The 17,659-nt window shown below is 43.0% G+C and overlaps 2 protein-coding genes across 2 annotated transcripts; both read right to left on the minus strand.

The window, feature by feature from the left end:
• Positions 1-740: 740 nt before the first annotated feature.
• GNG10 (G protein subunit gamma 10) lies at positions 741-6,593 on the minus strand. Its single transcript, XM_085214263.1, has 3 exons — positions 6,395-6,593; positions 3,272-3,403; positions 741-1,609 (listed from the first exon to the last, which is right to left on the minus strand). The coding sequence occupies exons 1-2, from the start codon at positions 6,473-6,475 to the stop codon at positions 3,278-3,280; spliced, it is 207 nt and encodes a 68-aa protein (XP_085070389.1). The 5' UTR covers positions 6,476-6,593; the 3' UTR covers positions 741-1,609; positions 3,272-3,277.
• Positions 6,594-10,040: 3,447 nt separating this feature from the next.
• DNAJC25 (DnaJ heat shock protein family (Hsp40) member C25) lies at positions 10,041-17,636 on the minus strand. Its single transcript, XM_085214259.1, has 4 exons — positions 17,281-17,636; positions 15,981-16,133; positions 13,540-14,010; positions 10,041-11,003 (listed from the first exon to the last, which is right to left on the minus strand). Exons 1-4 carry the CDS (start codon positions 17,572-17,574, stop codon positions 10,881-10,883), a joined length of 1,041 nt encoding a protein of 346 aa, XP_085070385.1. The 5' UTR covers positions 17,575-17,636; the 3' UTR covers positions 10,041-10,880.
• Between the last annotated feature and the right edge of the window lie 23 nt (positions 17,637-17,659).

The following is a 17,659-nucleotide window of genomic DNA, read 5'->3' on the forward strand; positions in this document are numbered from 1 at the left end:
ACTGGTAAGTTTTATTCTGTGAGAAAAAGAAATACAAAGGGTTTATTTGGGAGGGAGTGTCTGCCAATTGCCAGATGTTCAAAGATGTTTGAGGCAAACTCTCATCTCTCTCCCTCCCTTCCTGAGATGAACATTTTGACCTCAGCCCAAACTTCTAAGCACCTCTCTGCAAATATGAACAACAGTATTTCCTCCGGATTTCCACATTATGTGCATGTGTCAAGTATCAAGGAAAAGCTGACAGCCATACTCTCATAGCCTACAACGAAAAGGAAGCAGGAGCAAAGAATGGCACTTAAGGAAGGACATTCACTTCTGTACTTAGAAGTACAGTTTATATTGGCAATATCATTACTGTCATTTCAGTGTCTCCCAGCAGGGCAGCAAGTGTGAAAATCTTTTGTTAAAACTGAACAGTTTAGAGGACATTCACTGTACCATTTTAGTTGGCATTAATGAAAATCATATATTCAGATCACTGAAGGCCCCACTGCAGACTTCAAAATCTTTAAGTGGGCCTAATAGTTACGATTTAGCATAAATATTTATATAACTATACATTAGATCTTTCTAACAATAAGATGTTTTATAAAATTCGAACAGTAACCTTATCCTTAAAAAAAAAAAAGCTTGAAGCCTTCTCTCCCACCTTCCCTCCCACTGCAAAATCTAAATATCACCTTCGAAGGACATGAATGAATTTGCTCTCTCTTACAATTAAACAATGGAATCAAAGCCAGTAAAGGAAAGGAATTTTATTTCCAAACTTCTAGAAGATTAATACAAACAATAGAAAGTAAACAAAATGAAAAACTTAGTAAAAAAAATTTGTCCTTGTAAAAGTGTTCTATAGAAAAGTGAAGGCAAATGACCAAGTGTAATTTTTTGTACTTCAAAACTCGAAAATCATGCACGCAACTGTCCTTGGACATTTAAGTGTTTTTAGAGTGAGTTTGGTTATATTTTAAACATTTGAACATGAGATTCCACCAAGGAATGTTTATGAATACGAATTAAGAGAAGCATTAAACAATACAGGGCTTTTTTAAGTAAGGTCCCTTATGAAACAAGACTGTGCTACACATCACGTCAAGCAGTTTCTAACAGGTGTCATTTGTGGATTTACAAGCACTTGAAAAAAAAACAGTGTTGCTGGTTTCAGGTCTTGCTATTTAAAGAAAACCCTTCAGAGAACCGTTCTCGTAATACTATCGCATTTGCTTTTAGGTTTTAACAGTTCATTTTTCAGATGTTCAGTTTCAGAAAACACAAACAGTTATCACCATCACTCCAGCCTAACAACTGTCCAAGTTAGAAATAGGTAATTTGGTAAAAATAATCATGTTTTTGTTTTCAAAAATGTAAACTTCGCAAGTAGTATTTGTATAGATAGTATAGTGTAACAACAGTGGTGACTTTTACAAAAAGAACTACTTACATTAAAAAACTATAAAAACATTAGTAAAACAGTGAGGTATGAACGCGCAAGAATGAATAGACAAATATCCAAGTTTCAGCCACACAGAAGTAAGGGCACAGAGATCTTTTCTTGAGGAAAAGGCCATTGTTAGTCATGCCATGCTTGAAGATACCTCTCTGCTGACCTTCCCTGTTAAAGGAAAAAGAGTTTATTAAATGCTTTCTTCCTATTCTGATACATTTCTTCTATAACTTATAGCACAAAAAACTGCTTTTGAACAGGGAAAATCTGAATAGCCACTTTCCTCTGTTGGATGTTGACATTCTTGAATATTGGAAAATTTCTATACTGGCTTTTTCAATTTTGCTCTCTTTTTTTTATGGTGCTAAGGTAACTAAACTAATAACTAGAAAAATATTGGCAAAAAATGACAGACATCTTGATTCCAGCTACGCTTCTATAAAACTATCATAAATCAACCATCAAACACTGGCTTGGGAAAGTACTTCATATCCTGCCTTGATGATGCAATCAAAATTGAACTCTAGAAATAAAACACACACAAAAAAGGGCCGCTTTAATAACAGAAGAACATGTAAACATGTGCAAAAGTCACTATCAACTTTATTTGATGCAGGGAGAATTAAGGGATAGCATCTAAATTAAGAAAGTCTTTTGCTCATGCATTCTTCCGCCCATTTTTCCACAAGAACATTTCATGCTTAGCTGCATTCTCTCTTCCTGTCCAATTCTGTTTCTCAGACCCGTGCAGGAATAATCAAAACCATGCTATTAATGAGGCAAAAAGTGACTGTACGCTCAGGAACCCCAGCAGTGAGAAGGGGAAGATCCTACAAATATTATGCACTGTAGTTTAAATTCTGCTGTTACAAAAAACAATTCCATTTCACTTTGATAGCATTCTCCAATAAATAAGGTAATTCAATGTTTCTTTCCCTCCCTGTAGCTTTCTCAATTCTTCAGTAGTACCTATTTTTATTTTACATAAGAATAGCTTCTTCTAATTATCCTACTTCCATATTTGTTAATCCTGCAGAAGAAATAACGTTTCTCGACAAAAGTAATGGTGTGATTCTGCCAAAGTCTACTGGCATATAATGGCATTTCTTCCTCTTTCTGCGATCACCGACATCTCTGTGGCAAACTGAAGAGACAAGAGTGAGAACTGTAGAACTGCAAAGGAAAGATTTGCATGTGCTGAATGGTCACCTGAAGTTGTTATGGAGGTACAAGCACAGCAGAGCACTAAGGTAGACAGAGTTCTACTAGTACATTATCTTCTAGCCCTGAGCTGAAAACTGTTAAAAGAATGTGCTTAGAGATTCTCCCAGCTCTGCTCTGCTTCCAAGAATTTTGATGCTGTATCAACTATAGCAAGAAAAACCCTAAGAAGACTGATACAGCCAAATGAACTGCAGTAGGATGTTGAAGACAAAATTTTTAACAAGACTCTTGCCTAAGCTATGATCTTGACACATGCAAGTATCATGGTTTTATCTCATTTCCCCAAACTAGGTACATGACTGTTTTTGTTTCTGGCTTTGTCAATTATACATGGGAAGTTTTTATTATTTTAGATGCTGATAGTGAGCACAGAGCTGCTGAAATGCAAAAACAAATAAGTAGAAACATAAGAAAGGACAGTAAAAAAGAGGTGCAGTTCACTTCCCATACCTAAAAGAAGCTGAAAATAGTTTCTAGAGCCAGCAGGAAAGTGGCAAACAATTTGCTACAAAGATTTCAAAACTCAAGCAGCTATTACAGTGCCCCTTTGTCGTTGCTAGAGCTTCCAAATGAGAGCAGCAGTGGTGGTATCTGTGATTTTGTTACCTGATTTCAGAGCAGAGTGCAGGATCTGGGCTCACGGAAGGGATTGCTCCCTGCAGGGACCCCAACCAGCAAGGCATCTTTGCAGGCATTTTGTATACAGTATTGCTGGAGCTCTGCAGCTGCCTGGGACACCTGAGTAAAGAAAAAGGAAAAACAAATATAGAGGAAACTAATTCATTCACAAGCATCTATTGAGCATTTCCTCTGGAAGAAACACTATCAAAAAGTTGGGGAGAAGCCAAGTCAGCTCTTGAATTCTAAAACATCAAGTAAATCAGCACAAGCACTCATCTGCAGAGCTCTGATGAGACATACGTCCTGCTACACTGGTGACGAGTGCACATACAGGATTGAAGTATGAGTGCCATAGAACTCATCCTTACTGAAAGAGACAAGGCTGTGACCACAGCATTTTCCATTCTGTTGTACAGTTTTGTGTTTGAACTCTTATATTCTCAGATAATTTACAAAAAGGACTTTTACTTCCAAACTGTTCAACAACACAAAGCTTAATAAGGAAAGAAAGCAAGAGGACAAGAATGTAAACCCTTTGTCCGAATTGTACCTTACCCTGGCAGTGAAGTCACACCCATGCTCTGGCCGTGGAGAGGATAGCCCAGAGGTGCAGAACAAGCCCAGGAGCCCAAAAGCAAGCTGGGTGTTCTCCCTGTGGACTGTCATCTGTCTGTATTTTTGAAGGGAAATGTTGAGGAATTCCCAGTTTTTGGGATGTGCATTGATAACAGCTGCAGGGAAACGCTGATGCTCATGCTGTCTGCCATATTTTGGTATCCTGAGCATATTGCTGGAATACTAGTTCTCCTCTGAGCCCAGCATCACCACAGAATTTCTAAAGTATTGCTTTTTCTTCTATACAGTGTTGCAGTGTTGCCAGGTGAGGGATGAGCCAGAATGACCATCCGCACTCCCCAGACTCTAATCTGAAGGAGCCACCCTGGAGCCCTGGTGGGCTTTTCATTTTGGGCCATCCCCAGTCTGACAACACCTGGAAATGCATCAGTAAATCTGGCTTGGTGGGTGCACTTGTTCGCTGTTTTGCTGCTGCCCCATTCCCTGCCTGCCAGCTCTGCTTCAGAACACTCGTCCTGGTAACTGCCTAACTTTCCAGCAGAGGTTAGCACTGCAGGGAATTGTTCAGAGAAACATTTTCCCATAGCCTGCCAGATCCTCTTGGGAGGAGCACAAGGAGGAACATCCGCAGCAAGGATTCCCTCCTGCTCAGCAGGCTTTGCCACTTGTCCCTCTCTTGGGGACAATCTCTTTATGGATGCTGCAAAGAACAATGCAGCCTCCACCCTGCCTAGCTCTGTTGGCTCTCTGAAATATTAATGTTCTTGCCTTAATCACAACGCTGACGCTTGAGCCCTCAACACGCTGAGTTTCAGGACAGATCTTCCCAATCTTTGCCCTGCACAAGCCCCCAGAGCACTCCACTCCTCCAGCTGATGTGGACAGTAGAAGGATTTCTTCTGTATTTCATCCCAGCACAAACATGCTGTGAACAGCAGCCTGCTGCATGCAAGACACGTGGGGGTACTTCTTTCCTTCATGGTTTCCTCTTTCTGAAAATATTGTTCCTGTCTACTTTTTTAGCTGTTGGGGTAAACAAAATCACTGGATCTTGTAGTGCGGGATGTATTTATAAAACTCCTTTCATATTCAGCTTCCTCCTGAAAATACATTGTGTATTCAAAGTAGCCAAAACAATGTTTACTCCTATCCAACCTTTAGCTAAAGCTAAAGCTGATTCATGCGGTTTCTGCCAGCCAGATGTCCCTTGCTGTTTTTAGACTCTGTATCAAGAAGCCTAGACGACCCGCTTTTTTCATGCATTGCTTGGTTTGTTGCTGTGAAAAGACACCAAGAGATTCCTAAAACAGACCTGGAATGAGATTGCAGTAGCAACGCTGGGAGAAAGAGGAGACCAAAGCTTCATTAAGGTCCAGCCTCTGTAACCTCCCAAACTCATGTATAACACAACAGCCTTGGGAAGTCCAGCTGAGTATCTGCTACCTCCACAAAGCAATCCCAGATAAACAACAAACTGTATTGGCTGTAGCCACCCGAACAAGGAGTTGGGTGTGGAGGGGTATAATATGCCTCAAGATGAGGCATAACAGAGAGATGTAGGCGACTGCTGGTGGTCTAAAATGACAGCAGTGATGAGTCTGCCATTTGTCTTTGCGACCCCTTGCCACAGAGCATTTCTGTTCTGCACTGTGTCATTTCTCACAGATTCCCACGCACAGCCAGGAGGAACTGTGGCCACTTTCAGCATACTTGCAAGCTCATTGGTCACTAATAACATTTAGTACCATTAATAAATCAGTTGAGGCAACATTGTTCAATGCTCAGTGTGGTGCAACGGACACTTTGACTTTTCAGCAGCCCAGGGCAGGAGCAGTGAGAAAAGGCATCCAAAATCATTTGTAAGCCCATAAACTTAGTCCAGTGCTACGCAAGCCATTGTTTTGCACCTGGCCAGAGAAAAATGGAGAATGTGCAGAGGTGGTGAGGGCAGGGCGAAGTACAGGATGCAGATTAACTAGACTTTTATCACCTTGTAGCCTTCGATGGATTTTTATGCGTGAAAAATAAGTAATTTCCCTGAAGAACTTGTGGACCCTGCACCTGCTGGGAACCAAGGCAGGACTGCAGGGCTGCATTTGGATTGACATAGGGGAAAAAAAAAAAAGGAAAAGGAAAGAAATAATATCGGAGATAACAGTGTTGTCTCACTGGCCTGTCTTTGTCTGGAAATACACAGAAGGCTCATGCATGCGTAGAAAATCGCCTGTGTCCCCGAGCTGTCAGCCGGTACGAAAACACCCCGCGCGGGGCAGCGGGGAGCTGTGGGCGCGGCCGCAGCGCAGCGCGCCCGTCGGAGCAGAATTAACGCGGAGCTACTCCATTATTCACCACGGCCTCCCGCCGGGGAGCGGCGCTTACCCTGCGGGTCCGGGAGGGGCGGCGGCCCCGGCAACGGGCTCGGAGCCCCCTTCGAGCCCCAGACAGAGAGCTCTCCGCGCACCGCCACTCGCGCCCGGCGCCCCGAGACCCCGCAGCTCCGCTTCCCCTGCTCCCTCGGGCGGCCCGGCTCACCTTGATCCTCTCCACGGCGGCCTCCAGCTTCAGCTGCTCCACCAGGCGCTGCATGGTGCTCAGGCTGCCGGCCGACGACATGACGGTGCGGGCAGGAACGGGACGGCGCGGATCGGCACGGCACGACTCGGCACGGCACGGCTCGGCTCTGCCGGCACCGCGGGAGCCGCCCGGGGGAGGGACCGCCGCCGCCCCGCCCCCAGAAGCGATCCTCGGGTGATGATCTCCATCTTCCATCCGCGAGTCCGACTTTTTTCCTCCGAGATGCCGTTATACCGGTCTCTTCTTTCTAAGAACCGATAGGAGGACGCGTGGGAACGGCGAGGAGCTGCACTGGGGAGGTTCAGACTGAACATAAGGAAGCATTTCACAGAATCACTGAAACACCAAGGCTGGAAAAGACCTACAAGATCATCCGGTCCAACCATCCACCTATCACCAACAGTTCTCACTAAATTTCTAAATTTCTTCACCACGAGGGTGGTCAAACACAAGAGAGGTGGCTACTGCCCAACAGCTATCAGTGGCCAAAAGGCATTTGGGGAATGCTCTCAGTAGCATCCTTTAACTTTTGGTTAGCCCCGAAGTGCTCAGGCAATTGGACTTGATGGCCTTTGAAGGTCCCTTCCGACAGAACTATTCTGTTCCATTCCATTCTGTTCTGTTCCCTTGTTAGCCACACACTTTCACAAGAAGACACAGTCAGTTCCCATTCATGCAAGCAGCTCCCTTCAAAGTCCACTTAGGCTGGATTCACAAGGCATATTAACACAACTGTCAGTGTTATCACTGCACTTTTCTCAATCTGTGTATGATATTGCTTTGTGGACTCAATTTCAAGATAAAAGAGGGCCTCAAATATGTGACTAAGATGCGTGTATTTAGAACCAGAATAAGACTTCAGGCTATAAATGATTAGTGACCCCAGCTAAAAGGTGTCACTGCAACCTGACAGCTCTGTGACAGACACTTGTCTCTTCTGGCCTCCATCACAGAAATGTAAATGGCACAGCCCAGCAAATTCTGCCTGCAACCTATGAGCTTATGCCTCTGTGTAGGTATTTTCAATGGGCTCATGTGCAGAGAAAATTAGAAATTCAGAATCAACACCGCAAAAGAGCGATGGCTCTTTTCCACCCAAAGCAGAATACCTGCTGATTTTCCCTTCTGCGCTTGATTTTGGGCCATTGTTTTACAAAAACAAGGTGCCACTACTGCTGAAAGACACGGTTCTGTCCTCCCTGGGAATGCCCTGCCATTGCACGGGTCAGAAAATTAATCTTGGTCAGAACTAACCTAAAAAGGGGGAAGACAGATGTGGGATTTGGGTCTTGTCTGCTTATTTCTGTGACCCATCTTATCACACAAACACTTTTCTATGGTACGAAGGGTAGAAACTAGTGTGAAAACAGCTGAGCTGTCAGCTCTTTACCTGTGAAATTGTGTCTACGTAGAGGTACACTGCTGGCTTCTTTTGCAGAGATAACTGCCTTACCTTACTGGATAAGCAGCACCGTTTCACTCATTTGTACTCATTTTCACTTTGTATTTGCCACAGAAACTGCATTTTTTTTTTTCTTCTCCACTCTTGCAGGAGTCTGAATATGTTCTGGTGGAAAAAGAAGTACTACATCCAAGCTGTGAAGGTGTCCTACTCGACAAACATCTTTGTGGTGTCCCTGGAACGTCACTACAAGGCCAATAAGATTATTTCCTGAGAATAAGCATGACTTATTCTGAACATTTTCTTTAACAAACTTAAGACTTGACTTGACCTTTAAGAACAGAGTGAACTAAGCTTACAGCAGCACTATATGGCAGCAGATATTAAGGACAAACCTAGAAACTTCCTTTGAATTTTGGAAATGCAGATGGAAGTTAGCCATTCAGGATAGTGCTTCTGACATATTTTTGGATATATGTTATTTCAAACACAAACCTGAGATAACATTCCAAAACTAGGGAGAGCTGAATTAGCAGAAGAGGCACCAAGAAGTGAAGATCCTCCTGAAAGGATGTGGGACAATGAAGTGATTGGAAATTAGCTGGCATAGGTTTAGTGAAAGGCAGATCTTGCCTGACTAGGACCTGATCTCCTTCTATGACAAGGTGACTCAACTTAGCAGATGATGGAAAGGCTGTGGATGCTGTCTACCTAGATTTCAGTAAAGCATCTGACACCATCTCATCTCCCACAGCATCCTCATGGAAAATTGGCTGCTCCCAGCTTGGACAGGTGCACAGTTCACTGGGTGAGGTTCTGGCTGGCTGGCAGGTCTCAAAGAGCCGTAGTGAATCATAGAGAACAATTAGAGATCATGGAGTTCAGCCCAGCTGGTGGTCAGTCACCAGCGGTGTTCCCCAGGATTAAGTGTAAGGGACAGTTTTGTTTAACATTTCTATTAGCAGTCTAGACAAGGAGATTGAGTCTACCCTCAGGAAGTTTGCAGAAGACAGCAAATTGGACTGAACTGTTGACCTGATGGAGGGTAGGAGGGATCTGCATTGGAGAGGCTGGATTGATGGGCTGAGACCAGCCACATGACTCTCAACAAGGCTCAGTGCTGGGCTCTGCACCTGACTCACAACAGCTCCATGCAAAAGTACAGGCTTGGGGCAGAGTATCTGGAAAGCTGCCCAATAGAAAAGGACCTGAGGGTGCCAATCGATGCTCAGCTGAAATGTGTGAGCAATGCACCCAGGTGGCCACCATGGCTGATCACATCTTGGCTTGAATCAGAAATAGCATCACCAGGAGGACTAAGGAAGGGATTGCCTCCTTGTATATGGCATTGGTGAAACCACATCTTGAATATTGTGTTGTTTGGCTCAACTATAACTCTCACTGTAAGAAGGACGTTAAGTTGCTTGAGGCAAGCAACTAAGCTGGTAAAGGGACTGGAAAAGAAGATGTATGAAGAGTGGGTTGTTTATGTGAGGCTTGTCTAGTTTGGAGGAGCTGAAGGAAGACCTCATCTCTCTCTACAGATACTTGAAAATGTGATTGCTGCAAGGTGGAAGACAGCCTCTTTTCTCAGGTGACAAGCAATAGGATGTAAGGTAGTGGCCTGAAGCTGCACTAGGAGAGGTTTAGATCTTTCTGGATATCGGAAAGAATTTCTTTAGTCTGGCTACACAGGAAGGTGGTGGAACTGACAAGTGAACACTGAGGAGAATGGTTTACTTATGGGATTCAGTAAATCAGGTTGATGGTTGGGCTTAGAGACCTTAAAGTTTTTTTTCAAATTAGATGATTCTATGATTTGTTGCTCATCTTTGTAGAATCAGAATTGTCTTACTTCAAAAATTAGTCTATAAGCACTTCAAAACTTCTAGCTATTACAAGCTTTGGAAGCAGCAAGTTTAAGAGAGCTTCTCCCAGAACCAACCTACACAGATACAGATCTTTACAGATGTGAGAAGCAACAGAAGCAGCCCAATCTGGCTACAAACCCTGAGTACTTTTTCCCCAATAAAGTTTTCAAGTAGACATATGGAAATCATAAACTGTGGAAACTCTGACCTGGCTTGAGTTACAGAAGAAAGCAAAGGGAACTGTTGTGTTCTAATTATGCTGATGTCTGATCAGATGAATCAGAATGGATAAAGAATACTTCAGGTTTAAATTTAAAACAAATCCAGGATGTATATTATATAAACTTTTATTTACATAAGGCATCAAGATTGCCCTTTTAAACAAAAGGGTCATTTTCCCTTTACCAATACTTTGGTGAAAGAAGTTTCACATTTAGTAGATTGATATTCACTGGTACGCTTGTTCTGAACAAGTAGGTACAATCTAATGTACAAGATTAAAAACCAAACATAAGTGACTTAAGTATGCTATTTCATGAACCACTCTGCAGAACAAAGAATTAAGGCTTGTTTGCACCATAACGGTGATCAATCATGCATCATTTATTCCCACAAAGAATAAAATTCATTTCCAATTGGAGAGGGAATAGCAAAAGAAGTAGTCTGGTATAATCCCCATATTGTCTACATCAAAAAACAATTTGGCATTTTAAAAAGTAAGTTGAAAAGTAGGTGAAAGAGAAGAGGAAAGTAAGAAATGGCCCTTGCTTCAGAGTCCTTACTAACACTTTCAATTTCCAGTGTTCACTCGCATGAACCCTTCAGGTTAGAAATGAGAACCAAGACTTCCAAGGACTGATCAAGAAACAGTTTCAGAAAGATTGAAATTATGATTCCATTGATCATGAGTATGAAACATGTAGAGGAAATACATTATTTGAAATAATGAATTCCACATTAAGATCCCCATGTATGTAAGATATACACATTGAGTTATGCCTGTTTAATAATTCTGATCTATAAAAACCGTAAACCTGTACTATTTTTCGGCCTGATTTAATAATTCCTGAGTTTTAGATCACTGCCAAACCAGCAGATAAAACTCTGAATGATGTAGCAAAAAGTTTTGCAGATCACTGCCGACATTAGCACGCACTGTGTTCAGCAACTTTCAGTCATCAATGAAAGTCAGTCTTCCAGGTCCTTCATTTCTCATCCACCTCCGATACCTCTTCCATCGGGGATCCAAGGCCATCTTCTTCTTTAACTCCTCCTCTTGTTCTTGTTTATAGACCTGAAAGACAGACAGAAGTTTTTAATAAAGCTGAAGAAAAATCTTAAGTGAATCTGAAGAGGGATGTAAACATTAATACTTCAATCATCTGTCACCTTGATGTCAAAGAAAGCTGAAAAGTGACATAGCAAAAGACCACGACCTATATGTGGTGTAAGAGCCTCAGCAAGGAGCCTAGAAACTGTAGTTGAGATACTTTGGATTTTTGCTGGCAGCAAAACTACTTTGTTGCAAGACTGTGCTGTAAATGGCTAGTACTTTTACTGTTTGCTTGTTTTGCCAAAGAACTAAATGCCCATGCAGTCAACAAAATGAAATTTGCCAGTAAAGAACTGGTTTGAATCTCAGTCCACCATTCAACACAGTTTAGCTTCTCACTTTGCTTTTTATTTTTCACCTCCAGTTAGACAGAAATAAACCTTCTTTTTCCTAATTCAGTTTAAGTTAGAATCACTACAGTAAGTACTGATGGTAGGGATGACAAGTAAATAAAATATGGCAAGAAAGAGTGTCACTGCTGATATCTATAGATTTCAATAGCAGTTATGTACCTAAAAGAGGCAACAGTATGTTGAACAGCAGTTCATGTAGATACAGCCACTATATTCCAACATACTATGTTTATGTCATCTGAAGTCTACCTGTAAGGAAAGATTTTGAAAGAGGTTTGTTGTTGTTTTTTTTTTTTTTAAAGATATCTGAAGACTGTATAAATACACAAGCTCAAGGTTCAGTGATCATACAGATTTTAAAAATTACTAGGAAAGCAACAGAAGAAAAAGAAATGTTTTTATTGGGCTCCACAATGCACCAATATTGAATTCCCTAAAAGAACATTGGAAAAAACTAAATACACAGACAGTCAGCTGCTATAATAAAAGCAACATATAAGCTATTTTCAGCCTTGAAAAGACAAGACTGAGTTTTTAGTAAGTCTATAGTAGTGGTACAGAAAAGAAACTGGTAGTGTGAGAAAAATGGAACAAAGAATGATTATTTCTCCCTACAATTTATTCTCCATATATGGAACAATCAGCAGGTGCCTGGGGCCTTAAAAAAAAAAAAAAATCTATTCTCTGCAGCTAATGCTGAACTCACAACCAGATAGCAATGAAAACACTGAATTTTTTAATGCAATCAAGAAATATCCAGATACGATTATTGAAGAAAAACGAATTAACGATGTAAACTACAAAGGCACAATTTCCTGTTCAGTAAGTTCCAAACTGCAGATTGCAAGGGGGAAATATTGCTGCATGGGTGCAAACTTCTTGTATTCTTTACTAAAAATCACCTGCTGGCCACCACAGATAACTTTGGGCTAAAGAGACTTCCCTCTTATAAATACAGCTCTCTTACACTCAGTGAACAAAACAGCAGTTAGAAGCAGCAACTCAAATCATGAAATGTTTTCTCTACAACAGAATACCCATTCTACCTTTTCCTTAGGACATCTGCTTTGACTATTAACATTACTAGATCTTTGAGCTTTCAGATTGTTTTCAAGAAAACCTAACCTAATTCAACACGTATGGCTAATCTGATGGCTATTCCTTTCCTTATATTAGCATCAATTCTAACATTTTTCTCTTCAAGATTCTAAACTAATCCAGTTCTGACTGTTTCCAAGGAGATATTCCCTTTGGTGCCCCTCATCAGAAGCAAAAGCAGTTCTGCCATCTTTTCTTGGGGAAAGCAAGCTGCAGCAACATCTTTTGGGCAGGCCAAATCCTCCTCCTCAGTTTCACTTCTGGAAATCTCCTACCCAGATGGCCCACAGATGAGCTTCAATACAACAATAAGAGTGTTTTGTCAATCTGCCACCTCCTGGCACCCCAAGTTGTCTGGAATGCAAATTTCATGCTGAGGCTCATTCTCTTTCATTGCTCTCACAGAAAGCTTGAGAAAAATTATGTATTTGCTGTTTAGTAACTGGCTATCCCAGGAAAGAAGCAGCAGTTGTGCCTTGTGATATTTCATATACAGTTTTTAGTTAAGCTGGAACACAGCACAGAAAAAACAGCCTCAGACTTAGTGGAAGCAAAAGAATAGTTATAAAAGGGTAGTTATCAAAAACAAGCTAGGAATTCATGGCTCAGGAGACTAATAAAACAGGAGTTTCAGGAGATCCAGGTAGTCTTCGTTACAAAATTATCATTGTTTGGAGAACCATGCTCTTTAATGTACTGCAAGAACTTTATTATATCACATTGTCACAGGACAGCCTGTCATCAAATCCAATTAATCTTGTATTCACAGATTGGCTGACTATCACAGGTGGATGCGATGCCTAAGCAAGCGAATCCCTTCTTTGATCAATGGGCACATTCAAGAGCTGCTGCCTATCAGCAAGTGAACATAAGATGCTGAAGAAAACAAACCAAGTGCTTCTCTAACCATTTCAAATGTAGACAGCAATAGCTAGAATTGAAGCAGTGCTTCCCACATCACTGTTCCAAAGAACTTTGCAAGGTACCTGTTCTTACTCTGGGAATGGAGCATAACTAACATTATCTTTTCCTCCCCGGCCACTCACCTCATAGTTTTCTCGTATCCACAGCTGCCGTTCAAGAAAGGTCTCTTTTTGATGATCTTCTAGGCTGTCAAACTGAGACTGAGACATTTTCATGTATCTCCGTATGATATACAGCTTCTCTTCTACACCATATTCTTGCCCTTTAATAGTGAAACAATAAATCCACCAACAGTACCAAATTACATACTTGCACAAGTAGAAGGGAGCTAGAAGGATCTGAAACAGAAGGATATCATATATCTTGGGCTTTTGATAACCGCCTTTTATATCTATTTTATTTTTAATAATGTCTTTGATGATTTCTTCCTCTTCTTCACGAATTTCTTCTTTAGACCTCCTGTTCTTGCCTTTTTCTCTGGTCTTGTTGAGTAAACCTTGTTGCTTGGCAATCTCAGTAGCTTGTATACGGTATTTTGGTACTGTAGCTAGATAGTTGATAGCTTCATTGTAACTACTCCACCAGCTGAAGAACTGTAATTTAAGAACAGTGAAAAAAAAAAGAAAAAAAAAAAAAGGCAATAAAAGCCATGTTTTGATATGGATACGTTCCTATTAAGAGCTTTGCCAGAATAAAATATGCTGCCCTACACCTTTAGCCACAATTATATTACAGTGAGGGTGAAAACTAAAGAAAACTAAAGGTAACAGCATAATTTCTGTAGAACCTGTAATTATTCCTCCAAACCTGATAAGGCACCTGGGAAACAGCCATAACTATGTATATTGCTGCGTGATATGTACAGATCATGTATGCGTGATGCATATTTATCACACAGCAATAAAAGTGACAAAGAAGGTCAAGCAGAGTGTAAAGAAAGACACTGCTCACACTGGGTTTGCTCATGAGAAGATGGTCATCTCCCACCGCTTCAAACGAAGCTTACACCAGGTGTGGTGGCCATGATCAGAAGTCCAGCATATGAACATCTCATCATAAAATTATTACCCACTTTACATAGTTAATTAACCACAGCTTACGTACATGACAATCTTGTTAGTTGGATAGGATTGACTTTACAAGATTCAATACCTCACTCTAATCTTGAGCTACCCTCTGAATTTCAAGTGGGAGAAAAAAAAACAACAATAAAAATAACATTTGAGATGAACATGCCTCTTTGTGCCTTTTTTTTTTTTTTTAACAGGCAGCATGCCCATTTGTGAAAACAACAGAGCAGACAGGTACACTCTTTATATTCTTAACAAAAGAAGCAGAAACACCAATAAGCGAGAGAAAAACAAATCAGTTTTGCTAATTCAAAACAGCTAATTTTGCTAATTCAGAAACAGGTTTGGGGTAGAGTGGCTGGAAGACTGTGTAGAGGAAATGGACCTGGGACTATTGGTTGATGCTCGGCTGAACATGAGCCAGCAGTGTGCCCAGGTGGCCAAGAAGGCCAGTGGCATCCTGGCTTGCAACAGGGAAATGATTGTCCCCCTGTACTCAGCTCTGGTGAGGCTGCACCTCCAGTACTGTGTCCAGTTTTGGGTCCCTCCCTGCAAGGAAGACATTGAGGCCCTGGAGTGGGTTCAGAGAAGGGCAGCGAAGCCGGTGAGGGGTCTGGAGCTCAGGCCTTATGAGGAGCGGCTGAAGGAGCTGGGATTGTTCAGTCTGAAGAAGAGGAGGCTTGGGGGAGACCTTATTGCTCTCCATAACTGCCTGAAGGGAGGTTGTAGTGAGCTGGGGTCGGCCTCTGCTCTCATGTAACTGGTGATAGAACTAGAGGGAATGGCTTCAAGCTGCGCCAGGGGAGATTCAGGCTGGACATTAGCAAATACTACTTTTCTGAGAATGGTCAGGCACTGGAATGGGCTGCCAGGGAGGTAGTAGAGTCACTGACCCTGGAGGTGTTCAAGGAACGTTTGGATTTTGCGTTGAGGGATATGGTTTAGTGAGAACTACTGGTGATAGGTGGATGGTTGGACTGGATGATCTTGTAGGTCTTTTCCAACCTTAGTGGTTCTGTCATCCTGTAATTCAGTGTAAACTTGTATTTAATCATATAGGAGGTAACCAAAAGGCAAAGTGAGTGTTCCCACTTATAGCCAAAATAAAAGGTGAAATGTAAAACTGTAATTAGAAGTAAGTCTGATGGAAAATTACATATTTGGCTGAGTATGCCACTGGAATGTAATATTTCAAACTAAGTATCTTCTCTAGGAGAGCTGCATTAGTCTATACGAAATACTTCACTGTGTAAATAAGCCAATCACTAATTGCACTGTGCGTCTTTGTCCAAGCTACCAAGTGCACACAAAATCCGCTCGGCACACCCTAACTTCAGATTTGTTACAGATGCCACAGGCAAGTTTGCCACGGCAGCCATAAAAGAACCTCCTTGCTGGCACTGTTTGAAGGCTGGCATGCTAGAAGACCTGCAAATACATCTCTTCCATTTCAGAAATTCACTGAGCATTGCCACATGAAGGTGAGATCTTACCTGAAACACGGAGATGGCACACACTGTAACGAGAATCACTATTCGGACATCCACTTTAGGTGCCAATCTCCTGCTGTAGTAGTGATAGTAGTGTCTGTAATACTCTTCAGGATGATCCAACATGTAATCATAATCTTTACGTGTTTCTTCATCCTGTAGAATCAGAGATGACAAGCATGTGTAGGTTCAGATAGCTGTTTTCACTTACTCTGTTACCTTTGAGTTTTACATCTCATGAACGACTGCACTGTTACAAAATTTGCAGAAGGACAGCCATGAAGCACTGAGGAAATTCTTTGGTCATTTTCCTATACACTAAATTAATTTATTCTTACCCTCATAAGCCCACGCACACCTTACAAATATGCAGGCTTAAATACCTAGAGCACAGACTATAAGAAGACTTGATTTAATACTGAAATATAGACAGGCAACTGAAATTCATGTAATCAGCAAATCTATTTTCTGAATCAGATATTGGGGGAGCTGGAGCTGATAGATATTGTTCAGGAAAAGATTTCCAGACGAACCAAATAGCAAAACACTGTTTTTCAAATCTTTCAGGATTTGCTTATGGGACCAAGGAATCTCTCTGGTGTAAGGATGTTTCAAAACCTCACTGTTCCCATTTTCTTGAGCTATTTCTCATTTTGACCCACACAGTTACAAGATGAGAAATTTAACTTCGTCAGCCCTAACTGTGTTCCTTTTCTACTCTAAGAAGTTCCAATTTATTTTCTCTATGGACCCTCAAACACTTGCAGGCTTCCATCTCCCTATCCTTTGGCCCCATCGTGGCCAGACCACACATTTTCACCCTGCCTGGATTTGCTTACAGGTCTCACACGCTGTTAATTTGCTGCTTAGTGACGCTTTTTCACTTAAAGATACGGCTGTACAAGAAGCCTAATTTCAGAGCGGCTTCCAAGGGCAGCCCGTCCTCCCCCACGCTCTCGGGCTATCGCAAAACACCGGCGGCGTTTTCCTCCCTCGGCTGAACCCACACAAAGAAACGCAAAGCCGACGGACTCCTCGCGATCCGCCGCGCGACACAGACCCGCCCCATCCCGAGGTCCGACCTCCGCGAGCGGAGCCGCTGGGACGACCGCGGGTCAGCGCTACGCACGCGGAGCCCGAGCCGCCGCCGCCCGTGCGCTGCGGGCAGCCCGCGCCGCTCGGCACGATGCCTCCAGGGCGCGCGGGGCCGCCGCCGCCCGCCCGAGGGCCCCGCTCCCGCCCGGGCCCCGCGCTGTCTCTTACCGGAGCGGCTCCGGCCGCGGCGGCGGTCCCGCTCTCTCACCTTGAGGGTCTCGTAGGCGGTGGCGATGAGCAGGAACTTCTCGTGCGCTGCCTGCGAGCCGCCCTCCGCGGCCGGCTCCCCGCGGTAGCGGTCGGGATGGTACTGGCGAGCCAGCTGCCGGTAGGCGCGGGCGATCTCCGCCTTGCTAGCCTGCCGGCCGACGCCCAGCACATCGTAGCACACGCGCCGCCCGCAGTACAGCCCCTCGATCAGGCCCCAGGCCGGGCGCGGCAGCAGCAGCGCAGCCGACAGCCACAGGCACAGCAGCCAACGCCGGCCGCCGGCCGCCGCCATCTCGGTGCGCCCCGCCGCTGCCGCCGCGCCTGCGCGCTGCCGCCGAGCCGGGAGGGGCGGGGAGTGGGGCGTAAAGCCGGGCGTA

The sequence above is a fragment of the Meleagris gallopavo genome, chromosome Z, assembly GCF_905368555.1.
Source record: "Meleagris gallopavo chromosome Z, MGAL_WU_HG_1.1, whole genome shotgun sequence".
Lineage (NCBI taxonomy): Eukaryota > Metazoa > Chordata > Aves > Galliformes > Phasianidae > Meleagris > Meleagris gallopavo.